Below are 26,961 nucleotides of genomic sequence, written 5' to 3' on the forward strand. Positions count from 1 at the left end.
AGCCACTTCTCCAGTGAGAAACATGAACATAATTGCTTTCATTTCCCAGGAGCATAGTGTGGACGGGCGGAGGAAGAAAGCTGGGTGTGGATGCTTGTGCAAAGTGGGTGGGGAGAGAGGAGAGAAAGAACTTTCTAGGGGCAGAAACTCTATGGAGAAAGTCAGAGCCTCATTGTGATTGAGGCAGAGAGAGGGTGACAGATGAGTTCCAAGAACGAGGAGAGGGGGGCACCTCCACCATGAGGAGGCCTGGGGACAACTCGGAAGGAAAACAATGTCGGTGCTCAAACTCTCAATAAATGATACCAGGAGAGGTTGAAAAAAAGTCATTGAATTGTGTAATTAGAGCTGTTTAAAAGCACCTAAGAACCTATGTATGCACTTGTTATTGGGTGCCCAATTTTCCCTCTAATGTCCAGCTCAGAGTTCTCTCCAAAGCCACAGCCACTGGACAAGGGCAGACCCTGGCATCTTGGGGTCTTGCAGTGTGAGAACTTGACTCCCACCTACCCACTTCAGGGTTCTTCCACGCTCATAACTACACCACTTTGGATGTCAGAGCCAAGAAGCCTTTTCCCCTGGTTCAGGCAGGGAAGAGGGACCCTTTCAGGAATCCCCGAGGACAAACCAACCCAAATTGAGAAGAGCAGACATCCGAATGGTGACAACTCCATGTGTCAGGTAGAGATTTACATACATGGTTACAAAACTTCATCTCAACCTTACAAAGGAAGTCAACTTACCCAGCTTTACAATGAGAAATCTGAGGTCCAGAGACAGTAACATATCTCAGGTCACACAACTAGTAAGGGACAAAGCCAGGATTCAAACTCAGGTCTGCCTGACTTGGAATCCCACGTGCTTTGCACTACTTTAAGTAAACCATATAGTACGGCTCTATCTTGTAATCAGCAACTTAAGGTGTGCCTTTACAAAGATCAGGGAAGAGGGCAGGGAGGGAGGGCGGGGAGGAAGTTGCTCTGCAAGAAGACTTAAGACTCAGTACACACCCTCCACCCCTGAGCAGCCCACTCAGGCCACTGAGGCAGAAGGCTGCTTGGGTACCATGTGGAGGTGGCTTTAGGATGAGTTCTAGAGATACATGTTGATGGCTGAGCTCATTGAGTTAATTAATGAATTAATGAAAGACAAACAATAGGCAGAAGTTGGAAATACTGGATGATACTAGAGTACATCCAAGTACAAACCTCAGTGTTAGACTTGGGGCAAGTTATTTAAATTCTGTGAGCCTGTTTCCTCCTCTGCAAAAAGGGGATAATGGCATTCACCTCAGAGGATTTTAGTGATGGTTAAATGACTAATGCATACAAAGCGCTTAGCCCCAAAGTGCAGTGCCCAGCACATAGAGTGAATGCCCAACCATTTGTGCAATTCCAATCAGTATCATTACTACCACTATTACTATTATTACCACGAGGGACTGTAGCCTATTTGCATAAGGAACTCATGGAAACACTAGTGTGATTCCTTCCATTCCTATACCAGGCCCTCAGACTATCCTCTTGTGATTCATTTTTCTCCTTCAGGGTAACCTGAGGAATTTATTTTACCAGGAAGAAAATGTTGAAGGGAGATTTGCTTGAACCTCAGAATTCTGGTCATAAACCTGGACCTGTGGTCTCTCTCCCAGTCCCCAGACACACATACCCTGAGCTGCAGGGGGACACTTGGAGGGAGGGAATTCCCCCCCCCCCCCGCGACCACCCACCGCATGGAGCCCTGTGGTTTGGCTGGTGTCCAGGGGGTGGAGCCAGAGAGTTGCTGGCCGCCTCCCTGATGAGGATTATCAGCTCGTCCAGGTGGGCGGGAGGCCCCGCTGACACCTGCACAGCTTTCTGTGTGTTTATTGGTTTTTAAAATTCTGTGCTCATAGAAGTGAACCAGAGTTCCCATGATTTCTGTCATCACAGAACAAGCCACAAAAATGAAATTTAAGAAAAATGGGGAAGAAAGGGATTTCTCACTTGAATTTTAGATTCCTCTGCTGTGGAGTGTTTGCCTCCTGACTTTTAAAGGCAGCAGAGTTTGTCCTGGGATTCTCACCTGGAAAGGGGGACAATTCCAGGGAAACATTTATATTTTTGTTTTCCTCCTCACTGGGGACAAGGGCAGGTTGGTTTCCAGAAAACAACTTGTGGACCCCGGCTCTCCTCCACGCTCGCACCACACTCTGCAAGGCTTTGCTGGATTCCTACACCTATGCAGAAGCCACGTCAAGTCTGAGAGAACATTCCACCCCAGGAGCCGATACTTAGCTCCAGAGTCTACTGTGTAGCAACGTGTCTCTCAGTTTTTAGTTTAAGAGACACTTGTTGATCCTTTTCAGTTACAAATCTTCCCCAGAATATCTCAGGGTAGAGGAAACAGCACCGGGAAGACAACAATGAGCTTGAGCAGGATTGCTGCTGGACAAAGACCTGGGAGCCCGCAGAAACGATGGCAGAGCTGCTGGCACCCAATCAAGAACAGAGACAGACAGACAGAAGGCACGGGACAGGGGGCCAGTTGCTCGGCAGTACTTTGGCCCTGGTGCCTGAAGTGGGAGGAGAAAAAAAGAAGCACAGATATGCAGAGTGGGTTCTGAGTATCAAAGTGCTGGGTGCCTCCCCCAGCACCCTCCTCCTAAGCACCTCCCTTTTAATAGAGCCCAGCAGGGCTTTATCAGCCAGTGCCTTCTGCCCAGGAAGCCAGCTGCAGTGTGAGTACTCTCATCTCTGTTCATTTCTAACTGTTCCTTGTCGGGGGGTTGTCTTCTTAGACCTCTCTAATTTTTGCTCTTTTTCGCTTTTCTTTTTTTAATGGAGAAATATGTTCAGATGATTGGAACTGAGTAAAAGCAGCAAAGACAGAGTTCTTGTATACTAGAAAGCCATTTACCCAAACCATGGGCTTCCTCCTGGATGCTTGCAAGCAGCGTCTTGGTTCATGGTTTCTACAGCAGGTGGATCAAACTACAGCATGATTTCTTCCACCGGAGTTCGTGTGGAAGAGGGTTTCAGCAAGGAGTCCACTTGAGGTGCTAAAGGACTCAACTCACCGACACTCTATAGGAGTTTCAGGCTGTGTTTTTGAAATAAGTAAAATTGGAGATGTATCAATCCGACTCAAAAACAAAAAGTGGGTACTGGGAATGGCCCTTTCCAACTATGGTTTTATGTGCTGTCGTGCTGGAGGGAGGGTGCTGGAACACCCATTGGGAGAACGAGTCAGTCCCACTACAGGCACAAATTTGGCAGCTTCTTTGCAGCTACCCTTTCTGATGTGGAATTCAGACCTCAAGGCTTCTAGGGGAGTGTGTTCTGAGGAGAGAAGTGTTTTAATCAGGAGACAGGATAGCTGACAGCATTTTCTTTGTTTCTGATTACAGCTTTAGAGAAACCTGAGCACCTCCCACCGCTTAGAATCAAAAACTACCTAAAATAAAGATTACTGTAAGTATCAGATAAATGTCAATGCTGAAAATTCTCTTATGTGTGATAGAGCATGAATCTTTATATGCTTTCTTCTATATCTCTATCCAAAACTTTGTATTATTTTTAAAAGTGATATTTGAGGCATAGAAAATTAACAACTTTCAGGGCTCTCTAATTGTACAAATTTCTAATGTATGTTGACAATAGAATGAGCTGTACTTCCTGTAATAAAACAAGGAATGTAGTTGAGCTGAAATCTTGATATTTCAGAATGATGAGTACTGCTTTGTTGCACTAGTGATCTGGGCTATGAAAAGTGCTTTCTAACTCCTGCTGTAAGCTCATCGGGTGCAGCTTCCAGAACATTCTTGGGATGTTACCTTCAGCACATATAGGCCTTGTTGTAGATATGTCAGCGATGCAGGAGAGTGAGGCTTACTTTGAGGCAGGTGAGATGTTTGTCAGAAGAGTCACTGCTTCGGGCAAGGGCATGGGGTGAAACCAGGCGTAGCAGAGCCCTTTGCTGCTGTTCAACACTCCTTCCCCAGGGTTATGTCAGGGAGGCCACGAAGACAGGCTGTGTCTACTGTGTCACTGAGCCCTAACGCCCCTTGCATCCCGGCATTCAGAAGCTGCTCCTTCACTGTGTGTTGACTTGAATAGAATCTTGGGGGCATCAATGTGTGTGGCTCCAGCCCGGAAGACAAAGAGCCACCAGAGCTTACCTATTCCATAAGGCTGACCCTGCTGAGTGAACGTGGATGGTCCCCACTCTGGACCCCAGTTTTCCCTTCTATAAAATGAAGCCTCAAATTATATGCTCTATCAACTTTTTCTCTCTCTCTCGGCTAAGAAAATATCGTTGTTGAGCTCAAGGATGTCATTCTCCAAGACGTGGTGATTTTGGTGGTGGGGAAATGTAAAAGGGGAATGTGACAGTCCTACCTGTCTCTTTCTCTCCTTTTTTTTTTTTTTTTTGTTTGTTTGTTTTGTTTTTGTTTTTTTTGTTTTGCAGTACGCAGGCCTCTCACTGTTGTGGCCTCTCCCATTGCGGAGCACAGGCTCCGGACGCGCAGGCTCAGCGGCCATGGCTCACGGGCCCAGCCGCTCCGCGGCATGTGGGATCTTCCCGGACCAGGGCACGAACCCGCATCCCCTGCATCGGCAGGCGGACTCTCAACCACTGTGCCACCAGCGAAGCCCTCTTTCTCTCCTTTTTATTTCATTCATTCTTTCTTTTTTTTAAAATTGTGTATGAGTGCCCTACAGTTGGGTTTCTGCATGTTGTTCTTTATCAAACAAAAATATACATAATGCAACCCCCTGGTCAGGTATTTGCCAGATTGTTTAACCATGGATAAACATACACATACACAGTTTTTTCCTAAGAAATGTCAGTAATATTTTCCACGGTTGTGGATTTTTCTGAGTCACTCTAGTAGAGTGTAAATTTTCAGATTTCAAACCAAGCCAGTAGAAGAAAGTAAAAATTAAATAAAAGAGGAAGAAAAAAATAAAGAAATACCACACATACGACTTTCCTGGGACCTCTGAAGGAAGAATACTATCCTTGGATGTGATGGAAGTTTTTTTTTTAATAAAAAAAAAAAAAGGAAACAAAAAGTTGCCACACTTGTTGAATTCAACTAAGAATTGTTTCTTATAAACAAGGCGATGTCCAATTTTTAACAATTCCTATTCAGATACAAGGGGGGAAAAATGTCATTTAGCAGTTTCTTAGACTGGGCTTTTGCTATGCATACAAAGTGTGGCTAGCATCTTATCACAGAAAATAGAACCCATACTAGGCCTTCTCCTTCTCACATTTGTAAAGATCAAGGCTGAGGGAAATTTTGGCATTGGCTTTGACCCCCAAGATGGAGCCCTAACAGTTTGCCTGAAGTGTTTCAGAGCCTGAGCCCACCCCTCCTTCTGGAACAGGCTTCAGATCTGTCAGCTTCCTGATAGTGGAGAAACGCAGCAGAACAAAATCTATGCATAGGTCTCTGTGCAGGATGATTTGCCATATTTTCCTTTTGTTCTAAGTGAAGTAAAATGAACATTCAATGTCTGCAGTCAGCTCATGGTCTCTCTTTGCTGATGGAGCTCTTGTTTATGGAGAAGTTGGCCTTCTCTGTTAAGATCTCCTCTCCCCAGGAACTCCCTGGGAGAGCTCCTGTCTCTCTCTACCTTGCATTTCGCACCACAGCCAGGGCACGAATCCTGCTGATTCATCTATTTTTGCCCTTTGTCATGTATGGAAAGAAAGGAAGGATGAATGGACGGTCTTTGATTGGCGCCGCTGGTGACGCCCCTCCTGGTCCTCTTTGGAGGGACCCTTTTGGAAAAAAAGCTGGTGAGGCAGCACGCAGAGGCTTCCTCTGGCTAAGCTTGGCCCTGGCCCATGGGCCACCAGAACAGGTATGCTACCTTTGTGCAGCTTCTCTCTGTGACTCTGCTGTGTCTTTTCTGAACAGAGCCTGGGAAGTGGGTCCTCATGCTCTGCTGAGCAGTGCAGCTTGGGCTGAGCCAGATGCACAGGGGTCTTGGTCAAGAAAGTCACAAGACACTCCTTTGGGGTTGGATGCTGGACCTTTGTGCTGCAGAGTTTTGACAACCTTGGAAAAGCGAGGAAAAAGTAGTCTGGGATTTTTAACTTATGCTCCTCCTATTTTATAGAGTTTTTTCCTTTTATTTTCTGGTCCTGTCTTTTTAGTTGAAATTTAATGACCTACTTAGATTTGAGAAGCTTGAGCATCAGTTTAAGTTCCTGCTTTATCACCTTGCATTGCCTTTCCAATTAGGATGTGTGGATTCTTAAAGTTCCCTAAAGAAATGCAAACAGTCTAGCATGATAAAATTCTAGGGTGAACCACAACCTTTAAGTTACTGGTTTCTCATAACCAATTCTCATGCCTAAGTTCTGGAGCAAGTAGTCAGGGTTCCCAGGGCTCCAGAGTATTCAGGATTTCAGAATAAATGGTTCCTGGGGGGTTCGTCCACAGCAGCAACTGTCTGCTCAACTCATGAGAAGACCCCTCTCTCTAGGACATGGCAACCACACAACCTACCCCAATATGTGGATACTGGAAAGACAAAGCGCAGCAAGCCTTCTATACGTTGGGCTGTGGATTCAGATAAATGATTCAATCTTTATCCAACTTCGGGTGGCTAGGCAGGGAACTCTGGCCAGTCAGGTTCTCAGTCATGTCTAGCCAGTTAGAGTATCAGGTTTCATATTTGTTATCTCTAAAATCTCTGAGGTGATGATGTATTTAAAACCCTCTAAAATAAATAAATAAATGCTGGAAATTTTGAGAACATGAATTTGTTCACCCTGGAATAACCCATATACCTGTTTCTGTACTTGATGGAAAATGTCTACTTTAATGTTTTCATTCGGTGCTGCCTCTGTAGGGCCAGATCTACTCAGTCACAGCAACTCAAGGCAATTTCTTGTCATTGCCTGGACTGGAGCCTGATGCCTCTCATAAGATGCATGGCTTTGAGAATGGGGTCACTGTAGCTGAGGAAAGGGCCTTCCAAGCAATATTTTCAGTTATGATGTTTAAAGAGGGAGATAAATAAAAATAAATGATAGTCATCACTTAGATTATGAAATAAAATCCAATTTTTCACAATTGCTTAATAATTCAAACAGTTTTCCTTGTTTAACTTTGGGGCCAGCTGAGTTCCATATAGACTTAGTTTTGGTTCCTGACCTCCAGCAGTTTTCAGTTTAAGAATTTCTTAATGCAAATGTTCATTGGAAGTCTCACAAATGCTGGTTTCTATCACTATTTTGCCAAGACAAAGTGACCCTGGTCTAGAATGCATTGCATGAACAGCTTCTACTTTCTGGAATGGTTGGCCATTGTTCAAAAGCAGAATGGTTAGTTGGGCAATGAAATAATACAATTGAAGTGAAATTGTGACTCAATAAAAAATGTTACATTGATTTCTGTACTGGGATTAATAGAAGCCAAAACTAAAATCTGGATTGGAAAAAATAAAAATTTAGAAAGCCATAACTTTTATTATCTGTTAATAGCCATTTGTTGGCTATGGTAAATGGAACAACGATAGGACCAAAAATAGCCACGAGAACCCCTTATTCACAGCCTGGCCACAGAGAGAAGACGAGCTGGTTTAACTGCACGAGTTTGGGGTATTTCCTTGGTCATGTCTTACGTGCCTGTGGCTTCCACATTCCACACTTGTGCCTTCTGGGGTCTGATGGTTTTGGCGTTCCCCTGCTTCACACTGGCCTGGCTGTGCTCCTTGCTTCCTTGCAAACTCAAGGTAGTTTTGCCATTGTCTTTCTCCCTTTGCCTGTTTCTGGGACGACATCATTGGTATTCTTTTATATCTACCATCGGCACCATAAAACCATTTTTGTCTACAGGGTACCATATTTCTGTTGATGCTGGTGCTTAGTCCTATTAACAATTATCATGAGAAGTGAAGAGTCTCACAGTGAGCACCAGTCACGGTTATACTGTTAGTATTTCCCCGAGGCATGCTTACTGTAAGTATGCCCTGTACATTCTTATAGCATACAATTCTTTTTTTTTTTTTTTTTTTTGCGGTACGCGGGCCTCTCACTGTTGTGGCCTTTCCCGTTGTGGAGCACAGGCTCCGGACGCACAGGCTCAGCGGCCGTAGCTCACGGGCCCAGACGCTCTGTGGCATGTGGGATCTTCCCGGACCGGGGCATGAACCCGTGTGCCCTGCATCAGCAGGTGGACTCTCAACCACTGCACCACCAGGGAAGCCCCATAGCATACAATTCTTAAATTGTAATTCTTTGGTTTTCAACAGCTTGGTCCGCCTCCACCTTTCCCATTTTCGACACCTTTGTGGAATATTATTTTTCCAGTCTTTAAACATTTAAATAACAAATTCCAAAAATAAAGAATATCTGAGGCAGTTGCCTGATGTGACGACATAGTCAAGCAATCTTTGACTTGGAGAGTGAGTAAGAGGCGGTTTTCTTAGGCTGTGTTAACACACACACACTGTTTTGTAAACATTTCTTCTCTTTCAAACTTTTAAAAACAAAACTCTTTTTTGTAAAATAAAAATTTAATTTAAAATGGCTGCTTGTCTTGGAAAGTAGCTGATTGGTCTGTAACCTGACATCTGGCTCCTTTCATTGGCAGCAAGAAGCTTAAGTACTTATCTTAGCTACTTCTATATCATTATCTGACCCCTTACATTGAAATTAACTATTTTTCAGTCTTTCCCACTAGACTGAGCTCTTTGAGTGTAGGATATAGGTGCTCAATAAATATTTGTTGAGCTAGAAACTGAACCTTATGAAATTAAAGACCACAACCTTTTTTCGTGGTGGCATTGAAAACAGTGATGACAAAAGTAGTATGGGGTTTGGGTCTTGGTAATAATCTCCGTGACAACATTTCAAGAGGAAAATGGTGTTTTCTTAGTTCCATGGGATGTCATGGTCCAGAGGAAGTGCCTTTAAACTCATCCCCTGTGGCTACTGTGACCAGGTCCCACACTGGCCAGTCCGAAGTGTTCTGCACAGGATGTTTATGAGCTCTGTTCTTTCCTTAAGGAGCCAGAGGAAGAGCTATCCATGGAGGACAGCCCCACTGTGGTTAAACTGGACCAGGGTGGAAATCAGGGTCCACCAGTTCGCAAGAGAAGATGCCTCCCCAAGGCACTTGGCTACATAACTGGTGATATGAAAGAATTAGCCAACTGGCTTAAAGGTATTTACGCTTCCACCCCTTGGAGCAGTGGCTTTGGGGGAAATGGTTTGCTGGTTCTTCTAGTCATATCTTTAGTTATACTCCCTTACCTTCTATCTATCTCTTTCCTCTCCCTTTTTTTAACTTTTTATCTTATAACCAGCAAACTTCTTCAAATTTTTTTTAATGGAGATAGTGGTCAGGGCCGCAGTCCAGTTGATATCAGAGGAAGGCACCTGGTTCCTCCTTATAATTTCGGTACTTAAAAAGTGAAATTTTACTATTGGTAATTCATTCCTTTGGTGTATGAATCTGAACCTCTAAGCATAGTAAATAAGTTCATTCGATGCTTTCTGGAACTGAGATTCTAGTAGGGGCAGTTGGATTGAGAGGAAAGAAACTGGTTGCTTTCAGAGATCTGAAGGTCACTAAGGGGAAAGGGTTCAGAGAAAAAGCTTCAAGGAATATCAAAAATTAGCTTCACCTTCATGAGAGGGGATTTTGCTCAGGGTGGGCCCTGGACTTGGGAAGGAGCCCCATTTGCCTCGCTGTTTCCTTAGCTCTGCCCATCTCATCTCTTCCAGACAAACCCCAGGCGCTCCAGTTCGTCGACTGGGTCCTTCGGGGCATATCCCAAGTGGTGTTTGTCAGCAACCCCATCAGCGGAATCCTGATTCTGGCGGGACTCCTGGTCCAGAACCCCTGGTGGGCGCTCAGTGGCTGTGTGGCAACTGTGGTCTCCACCCTGACAGCCCTGTTACTCAGTCAGGACAGGTAGGCGCGTCCCTCCAAGCCTCCGCTTCTTGCTTCTTAGAACACAGGAGCCAACCAGTTACTCTGGGCAACAGTGATAAAGCCCCACCCTCCCCAGGAGAAACAACCTTTATTGCACAGAATGCTTTATATGTGCCTTTAGTCAGAGGTCAGGAAATCATTTATATCCTCTTATTCGTGGTACCTGAATAAGCGGCCAGTCTGAATGATGCCAGATGCTCCTGGCACTACACAGTAACCAGAACAAAGCTATAAGTAATTCCCAGGGTAGGGTCCAAAGGGATCTGCTTTAATGATTGATCAATTATTTATCATCAGCATTTTGTTTATTTACAAAAAATGAATATGGGTTCAGGAAAAGTTTTAGTGGCTTAAAAATCCCACTAATCCCATTATATCTTATTTCCATGCTTAGCTTAGTAAATTCATTCTTCATGGACAGTGCAAAGATTAGCTCAGCTTCCAGAGAGACAAACTGACATAAATTCCAAGTAAGCAAGTTCTGACTTACGTAATGTTAGTGTGTCTTCTGAACTATGTGTTAGGCTAAACATAGCGTGTACTTTATAAACCATCCGCCACTGAAGAATTGATGAGCTGACTCCTACCATGGGAGGAGACGGCTCCTGCCTGACCAGTTCCTTCAGGGAGGCTGCTGGTCTTCTAGGTGGCCAGGATCCATGCATCATCCCCAGTGGATGGTCATTATACAGCTAAGCTCCTGTAACACTTACTGTAAACTGCCTAAGGGGCTTCTTGGGGAGAGAGTCCGAAAATGCTCCACTTTCCCGTCAGGTCCAAGGAGCCTGACTTGTTCTCTATGGAGGGTGATTTTGTATCTTAGGTCAAATTCTGTTCTAATGCACATCAAGAAACAGTCTGTCCAGTTTGGAGGTGTGGTCCAGGATTGTATCATATAAAATCTTCTTCATTGTTTTGCCCCAGTAGAAGTTGACCCATTGTCCTTATCAAGTATGGTTTAAGACAGGGGTCCCCAACACCCCCTGTTAGGAACTGGACCACACAGCAGGAGGTGAGTGGCGGGCTAGCAACCAAAGCTTCGTCTGCCACTCCCCATCGCCTGAACCATTCCCCCCCACAACCCAGTCCGTGGAAAAAGTGCCTTCCATGAAACCAGTCCCTGGTGCCAAAAACGTTGGGGATCAATGGTTTAAAAGACCAGCCATATTTACATGGGTTAGTTCTCAGATCTCTTTTACTCTCTTCGATCCTAAAGGGCACATGAAAAAGGTAATTCTGCTTTAAGTAAATACACATCTTCCTGTTGATGAAACTGTGGCATTCCACAACATGTAGGCATTGCAGTTAATTTTTTGTTGATCAAACTCAAGCCTTCAATCCGAAAGTCAGTTGCTGAGAGGACAAGCCTTGCATAGCTCCCCACTGCCCTCAGGTATGGCCTCAATTATCATTTCCTGGGTTAAACCAATACAAGTTGCATCACCTGCCACATATCCTGAAGGATTATTTAAGGGAGACAAAGGGCTTTTGAGCATGGAGTCTCACCTCTAATACTCTTGCCCAGATGAATATCACCCTGCGGTTGAACTGGTGCCTCCTGCTCCAGTGACAAACAGGCGGGGAGAAGCTTTCACGCCATCCTGTACTGCCCTGTAGCGTGGCTCATTGCTACATCACCTCCCCCTCAGGCCCTGTGTTCAACCTCGCCCACCCACTTCACCATCTGCAAACCCATGACTCCTACAGACTTCATCCTTGAATGCTGGGTACCTTCAAGGTGCCAATTCTCAGAGCCCTGGGGGGCCTGGCTTGTCAGCCCCGGGGCTTATTCTATAGAAATCATTCCATTTCCCACTTGGAGCTTCTTGTCCCCAAATATGAAATGGGAACCATTTTGGCCAGGAGTAGAAACTTACCCAGGACAACATTTAGAAGTGAGGTTAAATGCTGGGAAGCAAAAAGGACCCAAGAAATAATTAGGTGCTAAATATGCACATAATTAAATGGAGTAATTTGCCAAGTAAAAGTAATTGTTTTTCTTTGCAATAACTTGGAAATGTATATCTGGAGACAACAAAATGGAAGCACAGGAAGATGAAAATATATGCTAAGTTGGAAGATCTGTGTTTATAAGATCAAAGACACCATGGAAGTAAATTTACATTTTAAGAATCTTACATCTCTCACCAAGAAAATCAGACTTAGGAAACAGTTTCACATCAAAGCTCTATTCAAGTCAGAGGTCCTAATGACTTAAAAGAAATAATAACTTTTGGAACAAAAGGGTAAAAGGAAGCAGAATAGGTTGGATTGCTGATTTCCCTTTCCTCCCCTAGATGCTGGAATTCTATCTTTAGCTATGACACCTCTATAGGGGTTGTTCTATGTACACATTTGCATTTTATCCATGTATGTTTTACTTTTTCAAGCTTTTATTAGTATTTGGCTTCTACAGACTTTGCAATAAAATCCTAAATATAATCTCATTTTCAAATGTAAATATTATCTGGAAGTTACAAGTGTCATTTATGTGCACGTCCAGCCAACATCCTCCTGGAAGCTGTCCAAGCTGTGCCTTTTGCCCACAGGTCCGCCATTGCAGCAGGGCTCCAGGGCTACAATGCCACCCTGGTGGGAATCCTCATGGCTGTCTTTTCAGACAAGGGAAACTATTTCTGGTGGCTATTATTCCCTGTATCTGCTATGTCCATGACTTGGTAAGTTGTACCTGGTTTTCGAAATGCCTTTTTGAAAAATGTATAGGGGGAGAAGGCAATGGGGGAAGTTATTATTTAGGGAGTATAGAGTTTCTGTTTTGGAAAATGAAAAATGTTTTGTGAATGGATGGCGGTAATAGTTGTATAACAATGTGAATGTACTTAATGCCGCTAAACTGAATGCTTTAAAATGGTTTAAATGGTAAATTTTATGTTATGTATATAACACAATCTTTAGAAAAATATATTTTTAAATTTAGATTCAGGATATGTCTATTGGAAACATTCAAACACACCGATGCGTGTGGCCTCCACACACACCTCACAGCCACCCCCCCCAACAAGATTCTGATGTAATTGGTCTGGGGTATTTCCAGGGCATTGGGAGTTTGAAGGCTCCCAGGAGGTTCTAAAGTACAACCAAAGTTGAGAGCCACTCCCCACATCAGTGGTCCTCAAACATGCACACTATCGGCCTCACCTGCAAGGCCTGTTAAAACACGGACTGCTGCTCCCTCCCCCAGGCTTCCTGATTCAGTCCATCTGGGGCAGGGCCTCAGAATCTGCATCTCTAACAACTTCCCAGATGATGCTGTTGTGGCTGATCCAGGGACTTCACTGAGAACCCCTGTGCCTGTCCCCTTCAAAATAATTCTTTACTGAATTCGATTCCTTTTTTAACCCTAAATCCTTCAAACTAGTTTCTATGTTGACACTGTCTTAAATCCTTTTTTTCTTTTTCAAAAACAAACATTTCCTTCTTACCATGGTATATTCAGAATATAAAATATTAGTATCCACACAAATGATACGTGTAGCCCACTATGGACAGCGTGCCCACCCTGGCTGCAGCACAGATGTGTGGAGGAGAACCTGCCGGCACGGCCAACCTGCTCAGGAGGGACTTCCCACCTATTCTGAAGATAAGGCTCAAGGGCAAGAGGCATCACCTGCACATGGTCACTCGCCCTCTCCCCCAATTCGGGAAACCTGGGATTCTGACCTTAAAGTGATGGCTCCTTGATTGGATCAACAAGTGAGGGAACAAAATGGGCCCAGAGACCATATAATCCAATCTCCCAGTTTACAGATGAGGGAACTGAAAGTACCTCCCTGCCCTCAGCCACACAGTTCAACTGCTCAAGGACTTAAAACTCTGCCCTCCTGAGTTTAAGATCTCTTTCCTCCAGTCCACACCACCTGCATCCTTCCTGGGACCATTGTTTTTCTTTTTCAAGACTAAATATACTAAGACTCGTGGAGATGGTATACAAGTTCAAGATCAAGTTTGCCTCTGGTGGGGAGGGAGGTGCATATGATCAAGTAGGTTACAGAAGGGGCTTTAACTGTTTAGACAATATTCTTTTCAGATGTCTTAAATACTTCAAAAATATTTTTAAAACCTAGATTTATAACTCACTGTGAGCAAACCCAGAGCATAATTTTCCGCAAGCCAAATAAGCTGAGAGTTTATTTTTGACTGTATGTAAGAATTATTCTATGACAGGATTTATTCCAGGTGTGTTTGGGTTTGAGTTTGTTTTTATTTTTGTTTTTTTTTTTTTCTGTGAAAAGTTTGGCAACACTCTTTAGGGACAAATTTGCCAATGAAACAAAGCCCCTCCATAGTATAGAGATTGTTTGTCAACCTGGCTTCCATTCCAGGGCATTGGGAGTTTGTAAGGTTTCACATGCATATTCTTCCATTCTGTTCTGTTGTTGTTTTTAGTCCAGTTTTCTCAAGTGCGTTGAACTCCGTGTTCTGCAAATGGGACCTCCCTGTCTTCACTCTGCCCTTCAACATGGCGTTGTCAATGTACCTTTCTGCCACGGGACATTACAATCCATTTTTCCCAAGCAAATTGTTCACACCTGTAACCTCAGTTCCCAATGTCACCTGGTCTGACCTCAGTGCCCTGCAGGTAAGATACACTATCTTCTTACACCCCCACCCTCCAACCCCTCGCCCCAACCCCACCCCCGCCACTGGCTCTGGAAGATACCCCGTGTCCTCCTGGTTAATTATTCATGGGCATCAGAAGTTTATAGAGACTCAGCACTGGGGGGACCTTGCCACCTTCCTCTTTTTTTTTAAGAATTTTTTTTAAAATACGTATTTGGCCGCGCCAGGTCTTAGTTGCCGCACGCGGGATCTTCGTTGCCGCATGCGGCGTCTAGTTCCCTTACCAGGGATCAAACCCAGGCCGCCTGCACTGCGAGAGCAGAGTCTTAACCACTGGACCACCAGGAAGTCCTTTAACGCCTTCCTCTTGCCGTCTAAATGCTTATTTGTTCTACTCCAAAGCTTTGGGCTCTAAGGGGTTTTTTAAATGACTATTTGGTCAAAGCTAATTTTTCTTCCTCTTTTCCTAAAATGTGCAGTGCTAACTCCAGAATATATCTCCACTGAAATTTAGACACTCTATTTCAAACTTGGCCCTTATTTGTGGGGTATGATGGAGGCCAGCCCTTGAGGCAGGGGCCTCCAGCCTGGTGTTAAGTTGTCCCTGACCTACCTCCTCCAATCAAAAGAACTGGCTGCTTACTGTTAGATCCTGTTGCAGAAGCTCTCTATTCTGCTTTTTCTTATGGTGGATCTCATAGAATACGTACAGTAATTCAGATTTCTCAGGCTTTGGAGGCATAAGAATCACTGTTTTTTAAATACTAGTACAAGCTCCATCTCGACTCCCTAAATCATAATCATCAGGGTGGAGCCTAGGAGCCTGTATTAACAAGCTCCCCAAATAATAGTGACGTGGGCCAGAGTTTGAGAACCACTATCCTAGGATGTATGCTGTGTATTTCATCACAGTTGTGCATAGAGAGAGCACTATTTTTAAAAGCCTGGTTAACCCAAATCAAATTCCAGCTCTTTGTATTAGTGTTTATTTAATAAATCTGTTTAAGGTTTCTTGATTATTTAAAAAAAGAAAAAGAAAACACTTGAAATCAGAAGAAAACCAACCTTACCTTTTTTAGGGTGCAAGAGACTGATTTTTCCGCTATCAGGTTATAAAATACCTTTTGCTGTCCTCTTTGCTGAGCAGTCAAAACATGTGAGGAGTTCAAGTAGCCTTTTCTTTAGCTTCTTGCCCAGAAAATGAATGGGAGCATTTGGAAATAACTCAGAAGGAAAATTAAAAATTTATCAGAACTGCCCATGAAAAAATAGCATTAGTTTAACTATCTAAAACTGCACTATCTAATACAGTAGCTATTTTAATTTAAATGTAAAGTTAATTAACATTAGATAAAAGTTAAAATTTAGTTCTTTAGCCTCACTAGCCACATTTCAGGTGCTCAATAACTGCACGTATTGGACAGCACAGATACAGAATATTCCATCACCACAGAAAGTGCTAGTGGACAGTGCTGACATGGGGAAGGGGTGTCTTGTCCTTCTCCTCACTCTGAACTACCTCTCCAACATCAGCATACTTATTTCCCATCTCATCAAATCCCCATTTCCCTGGGGAGGGATACCTGAGGGATAGTTCTGCTGTCCAGTTCTGTGATAAAAGACCACACAGTCTGCCTGTGTCAAGTTCCCTGGTCTAGAAGAAACAGGAAATGATCCTGTGTAGATGTGAAGATCCAGCATGGGCTGGAAGAAGTTATGCCCATCTTAGGTTAGAATCAAACTCACAGTATGATCCTGTGCCCTGGGCAAGGACCAGACTAGCATCAGAAACCAGCATTGGATCCAGCCTAATTCATGGAAGAAGCGGACACTTCCTTGTGCCGAAGCTGGCCTCCCTGCATCAGAGTCACTGCCTCCCAAAGGTCCTTGCCAAAAGGTGGAAGGAGTGAGGTGGGAGGTAGGGAGATCCCCTTTCAGTGATAGCCTTGGTCAAAACAGAACCAACACAATTAATTATGCCTATCCTAGCCCTACCAGAAGTGTTGTTATAAGGAATTATCATTTGTTAGCTTGAATCAAACCCTGTACCTTGTTCCTAGGAACTGCCACTCCGTGAACACATTACCTGAGTTCAGAACTCAGCCAGAAAGCTAGAATTGTGATATTTACATGGATTTTTGTGTTCTGAGGACTGGCAGTTGTTGATAACTGGAATAAGCTAAGGATATCTTGGTTTAAATTAATACAAGCTCTCTAAAAATGAAAAATAAAAAGAATTTTTAATTTAAAAAAATTTTAATAAAAACTAATAAAAACATAAAAAGTAAATAAATAAATATAAATTTTAAAAAACAAAAAATAAAGTAAAATTAATTAACTAACACATGTTCTCATTAACAACAGAAGTGTAAATATGGTCCTGACTCATGAACCTGCCAATAATTGCTTCGGAGTTGTGGATAAGATAACCCGACTTTGGGTCTCTGGCCTTAGCACTAATAACTAAATTACATGGGAGTAATAATACTTCTACTGACCATAGAGATGCATTGATTTATTGGCCTCAGAACTGATGGAGAGTTGAAAGCAATAGAAATGTGAGCTGTGGTCCCTGCCATCCTCACTGGGAGGCATGGCCGATCCTCACAGGATCAGTGAGGAGCAGTGACACAGCACTGGGAGCTTATCAGTGACCAAAGCCAGGTGACAGTGCAAGCAGTAGAGCCAGTGAGTGAAGGGTCTGGGAAAGGCATGCTCAGCACGCAGCAGGGAAGGGCTGTTGTATCTCTGGGGATAAAGCAGAAGAATGACTGAGATTTTTCCATAGAGAGAGAGAATTTTAAAAATTAGTAGCACTGATCTTGAAAGATAAGATACGCTAAATCTAAAATGACATCGCATTGTGTTTGTGGGTGCCCTATGAGTTTCTGTACAGTAGTTTTAATGACCGCATTTTCTAAATTGTTTCTGCAGTTACTGAAGTCCCTGCCTGTGGGTGTTGGTCAGATATATGGCTGTGATAATCCGTGGACAGGGGGCATCTTCCTAGGCGCCATCTTCCTCTCCTCCCCACTCATGTGCCTACATGCTGCGATCGGGTCGTTGCTGGGGATGGCAGCAGGTGAGTGTAAGACTTGTTACCAGATACTGAGCGCCTCCTCTGCTCCATCCATTGTCTCAGGCATCTTCTATACCCCAGACCTTTCTTGAAGGTCTGCTTCCAAGGGACCAGTGGGAGTTCTCGGATGACTTCCCCACCCCAAGACTCCTTCCAGAGCATCCTGCATTTAGTCCGAAGTTCTGACTCCTCCTGTCTTGCCTAATAGGACTCAGTCTTTCAGCTCCATTTGAGAACATCTACGTTGGACTCTGGGGTTTCAACAGCTCTCTAACCTGCATTGCAATTGGAGGAATGTTCATGGCGCTCACCTGGCAAACCCACCTCCTGGCTCTTGCCTGCGGTGAGTATCCTGTGCATCTGGGGCATGGTTGCTTATGATTATGGGATCAACATCAAGGACAAACAGTCAGGAAGGACTGTGTGAGAAACTAGAGCAGGAGTTCTAGTTTGAGCCCCCTGCTATCTGCTGAGGATGGGACCAGGGCAACTGGCCTCCCCTCTCTGGGAGGGTTTGGGTCTGCTCTGTCTACCTCATTACTCATTTTGAAGATGAGAGAACCATTTTACAATATGTGTATGTTGAGGGATAGAAACTTGACTTGTCCTATGTTCTTCATACTAATTGTTTGACCCAAGAAACTAAAAGGAAACAAGCTAAGTATAGAGTCGGTTCTCCTGGTGAATCAGGTGGTATTAAAGGGCCCTTAGAGAATCACCTTAATCCAGCTGTTCTCAAAAATGGAGCAAACATCAGAATCAACTGGAAGCCTTGTTAAAACCCAGATTGCTGGGTCTCACCCCCAGTCCCTGACTCATTGTTAGAGGTAGGGGGAGGAGTTTGCATTTTTAACAAGGTGCCAGGTGGTGCTGATGCTGTAGCTCTGGGGACCACATTTTGAGAACTGCTGTATTAATCCTTTCTAACCTCTGTTTTCTAGCCAGACTCAGCCTATGGGAGCTAGAAAGGGTTCTGGAGATCTCCACTCCATCCTTCTCATTTTACTGTTGGGGTTCTACATAAGGGCAGAGAGAGAAAGTGACACACGGAAAGGCATCCGTTAGGGGTAAATATAAGTCCAGAATCCACATTTGCTAACAACTTCCAGAGTTACGCCCACTACACTACTCTCCTTCCCTTTAGTACCATTCAGGCACTTAGGTGAAAACAGACCTCAAGTGCTTTGGATATGAAAAGCTACCATGGATTTCTCTGGCCATTGGAAGGGGAGCTTATTCACTTATAGCTTCTGGCATCCCTAATTCAACACAAATAAAAGTGTGTAAGATAATGTGCTAGAATGAAGGAAATGACACTTCCTTGGGGACAAAGGGGTGGAGGGATATTGGAACATGCAGAAACTTTTGTAATCTCATGGAAACATTTGTCTAGAGTCATTTTATCACCAGATTAATCAATCCAGCCATTATTAAAGTGGTGGGCTACATGTCAGGCAGGATTTAGAGTGAGTTCCTGCATTGGGCAGGACATGGGATGGAACCAAAGATTTCTAAGGCCTAATCCAATTTTGATTGTCTGATGCTCTAGGAAGATTAACAAAACTCAGGTTGCTGTGGTGTTGCCATTCACATGTCATTTTGTCAATTTCTTTATAGTTACATAACTATTTCATCTAATAGTCCTGTCAAAATTTTTGCTCATTTTTCCATACTTGTTTAAAGCTTAGGGCAAAGGAGAAGGGTAGAAACAGATTATGTGGCCTCCTGAGCTCACCTGGGTTAGACTTTTTATTCTGAGGTTGGTTTGAGGTTTCAAACCTTTATTTTTTCTGTATTGGCAGTAGCAGCAAATATGTATTAAACACTCATGGTACAACCCAGACAGTACTAGGAAGAGCTAGAGGTTCAGAAGCTTTAGATCCCAGATGGTTTTCTGTACAGAAAACAGAAGCCAGGTGAGTAAGAGAGAGAAGCCCACAGAGACCACAAGATGCAGAGCTAGGAAACACCTACAGTGCAGAGTGAGTCCCTGGGGGAACATTATAGCTCAGAATCACCAAAAAGCACCTCCTAGAAAGGGTGGCTTTTCTGTAAGTCCTAAAAAGTAAGAGGAGGAATTCCAGTTGGTAGAAAGCATGGTCTGGGCCAGCATAGGGACAGTCTGAGCACATCCTTAAAGATAAGCAGAAACTGTCTTGGTCACGGGTGTTGTTGATAAGGTCTGTGAAGGTCTCTTCACAGACTATGGGAAAGGAAAAGCCCAAGATGTTTACAGATGTGTGTTTCCCAAAGCTGTGATATCATCATCATTTTCTTTATATACTTCTATAGTTGTACAGGCCTATTCTACCAAACAAAACAAACAAAAATTCAATCAATACAGACGAGTATAAAGCAGAGAATGGACACTCCATCCTACTCCCTAGACAGAACTTTCTTGCCTCCTTCTTATAAGGACCCTGTGATCACATTGGGTCAACCTGGCTAATCCAGGATAAACCTCCACCTCAAGATCTTTAACTTAATCACAACTGCCAAGTCTCTTTTGCCATGTAAGATAACATATTCACAAGTTCTGGGAATCAGGACATGGATGTCTTTGGGGGCCTTTATTCTGCCTATCACATCTCCCTTCCTTTGGATAGATCAGATTTTCATTATTAGTAGAGCATACTGGTTAAGTCAGTATATTGAATTAGTTAAGAGCCCAGACCCTCCCTGGTGCCCAAATCCCAGCTCTGCCTATTTTAATTTCAATAGATGCCAAATGCACCCCACAAAGGCTGTACCAATTTCCCCTGCCACTGACAGTATATGAGAGTGCCTGTTTCATCCACACTGGGCACTGTCTTTTTCATCTTTGGACATAAAGTTTTGAGACAGACCTCTAGTCCCTCTTAAAAAGCAAATCTCACTGTAAAATCGCACAGCAAGTTTATGCTTGCCCATATCACCCCGATACTGCCAAACAAAAGATAAACCTTGTCAGCCAAGGTAAATAAATAGCAGGCATTTATCACAGAGGTGCTCTTTTATTAGCTCCTATGGCTTTATCGGAAAGAGGACTTCGGAGTCACCGATAAAGCCTGGTAAAGCTGCCTTCCCTGTGTCCCTAAGCCAGAAACTGCATGGCCAGGGAACTCCTCAATTTTGTTATTTTATCAGTGCAAACTGTAAACACATTTTGTATCTCTTCTTACAGGTTGGGTTATCATAGTAGGACTCACACATGGTGGTCTGTGGGGAGGGACGTTGTCTATGAAGAACTAGGATCCAGTCCTCCCTTCCACACTCAAGGGCCTTTTCTCTCCCTCAGCTACTCAGAACGCTGTCAGGGTCATCACCTCCAAACCATGGTGTACAGAACTTCACCTCTAATATAAGGCTTTCCCAGCCCAACCCAGCTAGTCTTAAGTAATGGGCAGCAACTTTTAGACAATCTGATACTCTTCCTATAGAAAGAAAAGCAACAGGGAATTGAAAGAGCATTACAATATGAGACTCGAGCACCAAAAGTACGTTAATAGGTATTAAGCTATTGCACTTCTAGGAGAGAAATAAGGTCTCACGTGCTCAAGGGAGTGTCATAGAAAAGCTGGTACTCAGGAGAGAAGGGACAGAGTGTCCCCTCTACTTAGCCAATGGCCAGTGAATATTTCTTGAATGAGTGAATGAATGAATGAACTAAATGGGGGGAAAAGAGAAAATCTTCTAACCCTTCTCCTCAGAACAGTACTTCCAACCCATGGTGACAGAGATGAGTTATAGCTGCTGTTTGTGAAAATACATGATTTCATTTGAGATTCACTAGCTCCCTGTAAAAAACCTCTTCAAGTTGCCTTTTTACAGACGATGAAACTAGATTCCTAGTTCAGTGATTTGTTGCACAGCAAACAAAATTGCAGAACTGGGATTTGAAGCCCAGATCATTTCCAAAGATGAGCCTTTCCCATTAGCATGAGACAATTCAGATGTGAAAGAATTAGGTATACTGTTGAACAAAAACTATCAGGATAAAAATATAAAATATTGATAAAAGGATGGAAGTCTATAGTAAAGTAAAGGAGGATCATAAGGTCCCTCCCACCACCGCTGCCCAGCTCCCCAGAGTAGCAGATGTGATTTCTCGATGGACTTGAGGATCAGATGGTGAGCGTGTCTAACACTGAGTGCTGCTGGCCCAAGTGACCATGTGGCCATCATAAGAAGGTTATTCTTCAGGCCGCCTCTGTGAAACCTAAGGGCTTCCGCGAGCCCCCTTGGGGCCAGGAATTGAGTTAGCTAGTTGAGATCTTTGATTTTGTTGTTCTACGTTGAAAGTCATACATATAACTCAAATTACCTACTCTAATTTGTGCTCAAAGTAAATAAAAACAGGATGTTAATTAATTCATTGACCTGTATGCCAACCTTAATGGTATTTGAGAAGATGTTATTATGGGGAGGAATCCCAGGTCTGTGTTCAGTTTCTGCCAATTTCTGAGTTACTACATATATATATATATATATATACACTATGATTTTTGGAACTGTGAATTCTAACCATTGATCTGAGAATCCCAGATGCCATGAGATTGTATGCTGTCTCAAGGAACATAAGTTTAATTTTAATTATTATGCTTGGATAAAATAATGGGGAAGTTTATTTACCATGGAAGACCTTTTCCTTAAGTGTTATCAATAATAGCAACAAAATAGTACCACAGAAAAGCTACCTTTATTGAGTACTTACTGTGTGCTAAGCCCAAGCATTATCTTCTTCACACTCACACCAACCCGTGAGAGAGAGATTCCTATTACCTCCTTGTACAGGTGAGGAAATGGGACTTCAAGAGGCGGCACCAAGCTCCTACAGGGTGGAGTCTGGATTTGAACCCAGAGCCGCTGACTCTAAGCTCATACTTGTAACCAGGATGCTGGGCTCGCTGGTGAAACGCACAAGTTTACATTCCAGGGATTTATACCTAAAGGCAGTCTTTCCTGTAATGAAAAGTGCACCTACCAAGCATTCTTCTTTCCTTTTTTTGTTTTTTTTGTAGCCCTGTTCACTGCCTACGTTGGAGCCAGCATGTCCAACCTGATGGCTGTGGTGAGTTTGCTTTAATCTCATTTTCTCATCAGTGTGATCGATCAGTTTTCAACGATATGGAAGCCCTCCTGAAGTCCACTTTCGTGGCATCCCGGGTCAGGATCCATGACAGATAGCCACTACTTTCCATCTGCCAGACCCACCTGTCCTCACTTACCCTCCAGCATCACAGTAAACCTTAGTCCAAACTACAATCACCAGGCTTGCTAAAAATATCAGATTGTTTGATTTAAAGGAGTGAAATTTAGGGTGTATAATATATTATCAAGTTCATACTTTAACTCTGAGTGTCAAGAAGTTGACTTTAGAATATCTTTCACTTAAACAGAAAACTGGGACTATGTATTAGTTAATAAATCAGAAAAGGGAGGAAAAGGATAGTTGGTTAAAGACCCAGATTTTTTTTTAATTAAGCCAACAGTTTTTCATACCCCTTATCTTTTTGTAATCCCCAGTCAGACATCAGTAAGACTTTTTTAGACCCATGTCCTGGCTGAATTTTTTTTTTTTTTTTTTGGCTGCATTGGGTCTTCATTGCTGTGTGCGGGCTTTCTCTAGTTGCAGCGTGCAGGCTTCTCATTGTGATGGCTTCTCTTGTTGCGGAGCACGGGGTCTAGGTGCACAGGCTTCAGTAGTTGTGGCTCGTGGGCTCTAGAGCACAGGCTCCATAGTTATGGTGCACCGGCTTAGTTGCTCCACAGCATGTGGGATCTTCCCGGACTAGGACTCAAACCTGTGTCCCCTGCACTGGCAGATGGACTTAACCATCTGCACCACCAGAGAAGTCCCTGGCTGAATTATTTAGTAGCCAAAATGGTTGCCCATTAAGAGCCTCCTGCTACTCTCTCCTTCCTTTGACTTTGTCCTTCCCCTCCCCTGAGGAGCCCAGTATCCCCAGAGTATTCTAGGGTCCCCCACCTCTCAGTGCTCTTCCTCACTGACCACTGCAGATGACGCAGGGCCGGTTCATGATAACTCTATCCATGTAGATGTGGTCATGGCTGCCACTGGGTTAGGACAGCATCTAGCCCTCTCAACAGCAGCTTCGAGAGCTTACCTGGGAGGGTCCTTCTGGAGACACAGTATCTTTATGGTGGAATGTCAAAGCCCTGTTACAGGCATGATGGGATGCCTTAGAGCTTGTGGGGCCCTTCACATCCCAACAAAGGTTCACAGACCTTGGCCTGTGGGCCAGAATTGGACAGGCTGCGAAACAGAGTCAGCTAGGGAGATTTTGAAAAATGCAGATCCTCAGGCCCTGTCCCTTGGCATTTCTGGTAGAGTAGATCTTGTATGATGCCTAGGCATCTGTGTTTTTTTAAACTCTTCCAGATGTGATGTGAAGTCAGGTTTGTGTACCATCATACCATGGGGGTCCATGTATAAGGCCAAACCTAACCAAGTACATGGTATGTGCTCAGAATTGTGTGAGTTGCCATGGATGCACAGAAGGAAGAGCTACCATCAAGGAGCTTACAGTCTTTTTGAGAGATGGAACAAAAAGAAGTAAAGCAAGTAGAGTCCAAGACCTAGTCTGGGTAGAGGTCAAGGGGAGAGAGGGCTGAACTAATCAAAAGTGGCTTTTTGGACCTGATGAGTGGTCAGGAGCCATTGGTGGCTGGCGAAGTGTCATCTCTGGGAGCAAGGTGTCATGTTTGCACATCCAGTGTAGGAAGTCTGACTGCATGAGAGGGAGGGAAAGACATACATCAACACTAAGGAATGCATGCTGACGTTTCAGCTGCAGAATGCCCTGAGATCTTAGACTCAGTCTCCACAGGGACAAGCAGAGTCCAGAGCAGTGCCCCCAGCAAGTCATCCCCTGAGCTGAATGACAGTGGAGTGAAGCATGGTTCCTTTGAGATCCTCCGACAGGATCTCAAAGGAATGTGTGACTTGTCTCTTTTGCTCCAGGTCGGATTGCCGTCTTGTACCTGGCCCTTCTGTTTGGCGACACTACTGTTCCTCCTGCTGACCACGAAGAACCCCAACATCTATAAGATGCCCCTCAGTAAAGTCACTTATCCTGAAGAAAACCGCATCTTCTACCTACAAGCCAAGAAAAGGATGGTTGAAAGCCCTTTGTGAATGCAACCCCCATCCACAGCCATGGTCACAAGTCATTTCTGACTAACTACCCCAGTTGACTTCGAGGGTCTCAAAACTGTTGTTTTTACTACTAACAAATTTCATACTAAGTCATTGGTGATCTGTTCTTTTTCTCATTTTGTATTTTTCTTTCAGACTCCAAAACATGCCCAAACAAGTGACAAGACACATCAAGGTGATGTGCTCTGGCTATGGAATTTTAAACCCCAGTGGGGCATTGGCACTGAGACTGTACTGTATTTACAAAGTCAGGATGGTCCACCAGAGAGAGGAAGTAAGACCGAAGCTAATTATTGATATTCTTGGTGCTTGGTTGCACATGATGTTAACAGTATTAAAAAATTAACCTCTATAAACCAACTAAGCCTTAAGTGAATGGAATTCAGAGTCACAAAATCAAAGTCAACCCAGAATTCTCAGATAAGCCATTTGGCTTATTTAAAATCAATGCCAGTTACACATTACAGCAGTGGTCAACATCACAGGGCCCATCACTGAGCTCTTTCCCCAGCTCCTCAGCAGAACCGCCTCCATGCTGTCCCATGTGTGTGACATTCTCTTACAGGAGACGGTCAGTTTGTTTCAGGCTGGCAGAGCTGCAGGAGGGAGAATGGGATCCCATCCTTCAAAATTATTCTGTATTGTCACTTTTCTTGGATATTGCAAAGGATTTTTTAGGTAGTTTATTATCTTTTTTTTAGGAGGATAGATTTGTTTTCAATGAGGTAAAATAAGAGAAGTTCCTGGCTTTACCAGTTCCTAGGTATTAAAAAGTTACATTTTTCTAAAATACTCAGCATAGCTATTTTTACTTTAATCTACCTAAACTGATTTTGTAAATGCCACAAAAGCAGAGAATCGAATACCAAATCATCAACATCCAAGGGCCCTTTAAAGTCACATTTTCAATTCATTTAAGGATGTTATATATTATAAAGACTGAAGGTTAATGCCAGATTGCTTCTGGGTGTTTAGAAGTTGTTTAATTCTTACTTTTAAAAAAAATCACTATTTTCTGCACGCTTACAATATTCTCACTCAGAAACCAATGGTATTTGAACCATCAAAAAGAAATACAGGTAGGGGGCTTCCCTGGTGGCACAGTGGTTAAGAATCCACCTGCCAATGCAGGGGACACGGGTTCAAGCATTGGCCTGGGAAGATCCCACATGCCGTGGAGCGACTAAGCCTGTGCACCATAACTACTGAGCCCATGTGCCACAACTACTAAAGCCTGCACACCTAGAGCCCATGCGCCACAACAAGAGAAGCCACCGCAATAAGCCCACGCACTAAAACGAAGAGTAGCCCCCGCTGACCGCAACTAGAGAAAGCCCACGTGCAGCATTAAAGACCCAACGCAGCCAAAAATAAATAAAAATAAAATAAATTTATTTTTTAAAAAAAGAGAAATACAGGTGAAGGAGTCTCCTGTTTTGCTTTGTTTGTGTAAGTTATCAATCCTATAAAGATTCTATAACCAAACATGCTGAAGACGGCGGTGGGAAGCTCCGAAATTTTGGAGAATTGGAAAATGACACTGGAATCCTAAAGGTGTTTTTCTATTTGGGTTTGAAGTACTCAGTGCAAACTATACAGTTTGCTGAATGAACAAACAGAAGAAGGGAAGTAAACTTACAAATATTTTAGGGAAAAGTTCGCTTCTTCATTTTCTCAGGGAAACACTGTTCCAATTTAAAAACCTTGTGACCAAAGCCTTTTGAAACCATGACTTTGCAGCTGTCATAGAGTCATGTATATCTGTGGAAAAACTAAATTTTCAGTGCTGGAACTTAAATCTACCTTGTTAGGGAATTTGTAAAATAAGAGTTGGAGGGGGGGTACAAAAATGCAAGCAGACCAAAGATCACCAGGACTGGAGACCCTGGGGCAAGTTTGAGGGAACCAGAGCCTCTCAGTGTCTCCAAGTCCATGTTCACAGGGAAGCCCTAGCGGGCTGACCATATGCCCTTTTCCCACGTGCTCACACAGACTTGTAAATAGGAACATTTTAAAACCTTGTACATTGTCTAATTTAAATAGTATTCATTTTCTCAAGCTATTTTTGTTGCTATTATCCTAATAATTTTAGTGAATATTTTATTGATTTTCCTAAGGAGTGCTTATATTCTTTTCTATTGCCTGTATGACAAATTTCTATGTAAGAATATGAATAAATTATACGTACAACTCAGTTTT

The 26,961-nt window shown here is 43.4% G+C and overlaps 1 protein-coding gene across 14 annotated transcripts; it reads left to right on the top strand.

Annotated features, from left to right (window-relative positions):
• The first annotated feature begins 2,610 nt into the window (after nucleotides 1-2,610).
• Nucleotides 2,611-25,122, top strand: SLC14A1 (solute carrier family 14 member 1 (Kidd blood group)). 14 transcript variants are annotated; one of them, XM_089895099.1, is made up of 12 exons: nucleotides 2,621-2,719; nucleotides 2,838-3,138; nucleotides 3,389-3,452; nucleotides 4,450-5,855; nucleotides 9,013-9,169; nucleotides 9,733-9,922; nucleotides 12,493-12,621; nucleotides 14,351-14,543; nucleotides 17,459-17,606; nucleotides 17,812-17,946; nucleotides 22,604-22,653; nucleotides 24,568-25,122. In XM_089895099.1, the coding sequence occupies exons 4-12, from the start codon at nucleotides 5,490-5,492 to the stop codon at nucleotides 24,739-24,741; spliced, it is 1,542 nt and encodes a 513-aa protein (XP_089751225.1). In that variant the 5' UTR covers nucleotides 2,621-2,719; nucleotides 2,838-3,138; nucleotides 3,389-3,452; nucleotides 4,450-5,489; the 3' UTR covers nucleotides 24,742-25,122. The 14 variants fall into 14 exon arrangements, with proteins under 14 accessions (XP_089751226.1, XP_089751229.1, XP_030616370.1 ...); XM_089895098.1 differs by having other exon boundaries at nucleotides 2,666-2,719; nucleotides 2,826-3,138; XM_089895100.1 differs by lacking the exon at nucleotides 2,838-3,138 and having other exon boundaries at nucleotides 2,611-2,719.
• Nucleotides 25,123-26,961: the final 1,839 nt, after the last annotated feature.

Source organism: Delphinapterus leucas, chromosome 14 (assembly GCF_059928025.1).
Source record: "Delphinapterus leucas isolate spDelLeu-1000000601 "Yukka" chromosome 14, BTC_Dleu_Yukka2, whole genome shotgun sequence".
Taxonomy (NCBI): domain Eukaryota; kingdom Metazoa; phylum Chordata; class Mammalia; order Artiodactyla; family Monodontidae; genus Delphinapterus; species Delphinapterus leucas.

What these genes read in the sequence shown, in the direction of transcription:
- SLC14A1 (XM_089895100.1), top strand. Translation starts at nt 5,490, where the DNA reads ATGAACATTCAATGTCTGCAGTCAGCTCATGGTCTCTCTTTGCTGATG. An exon ending in ATTAGCCAACTGGCTTAAAG is followed by an intron (nt 9,170 to 9,732) that starts GTATTTACGCTT and finishes CATCTCTTCCAG; the next exon opens with ACAAACCCCAGGCGCTCCAG. An exon ending in CTGACCTCAGTGCCCTGCAG is followed by an intron (nt 14,544 to 17,458) that starts GTAAGATACACT and finishes TTGTTTCTGCAG; the next exon opens with TTACTGAAGTCCCTGCCTGT.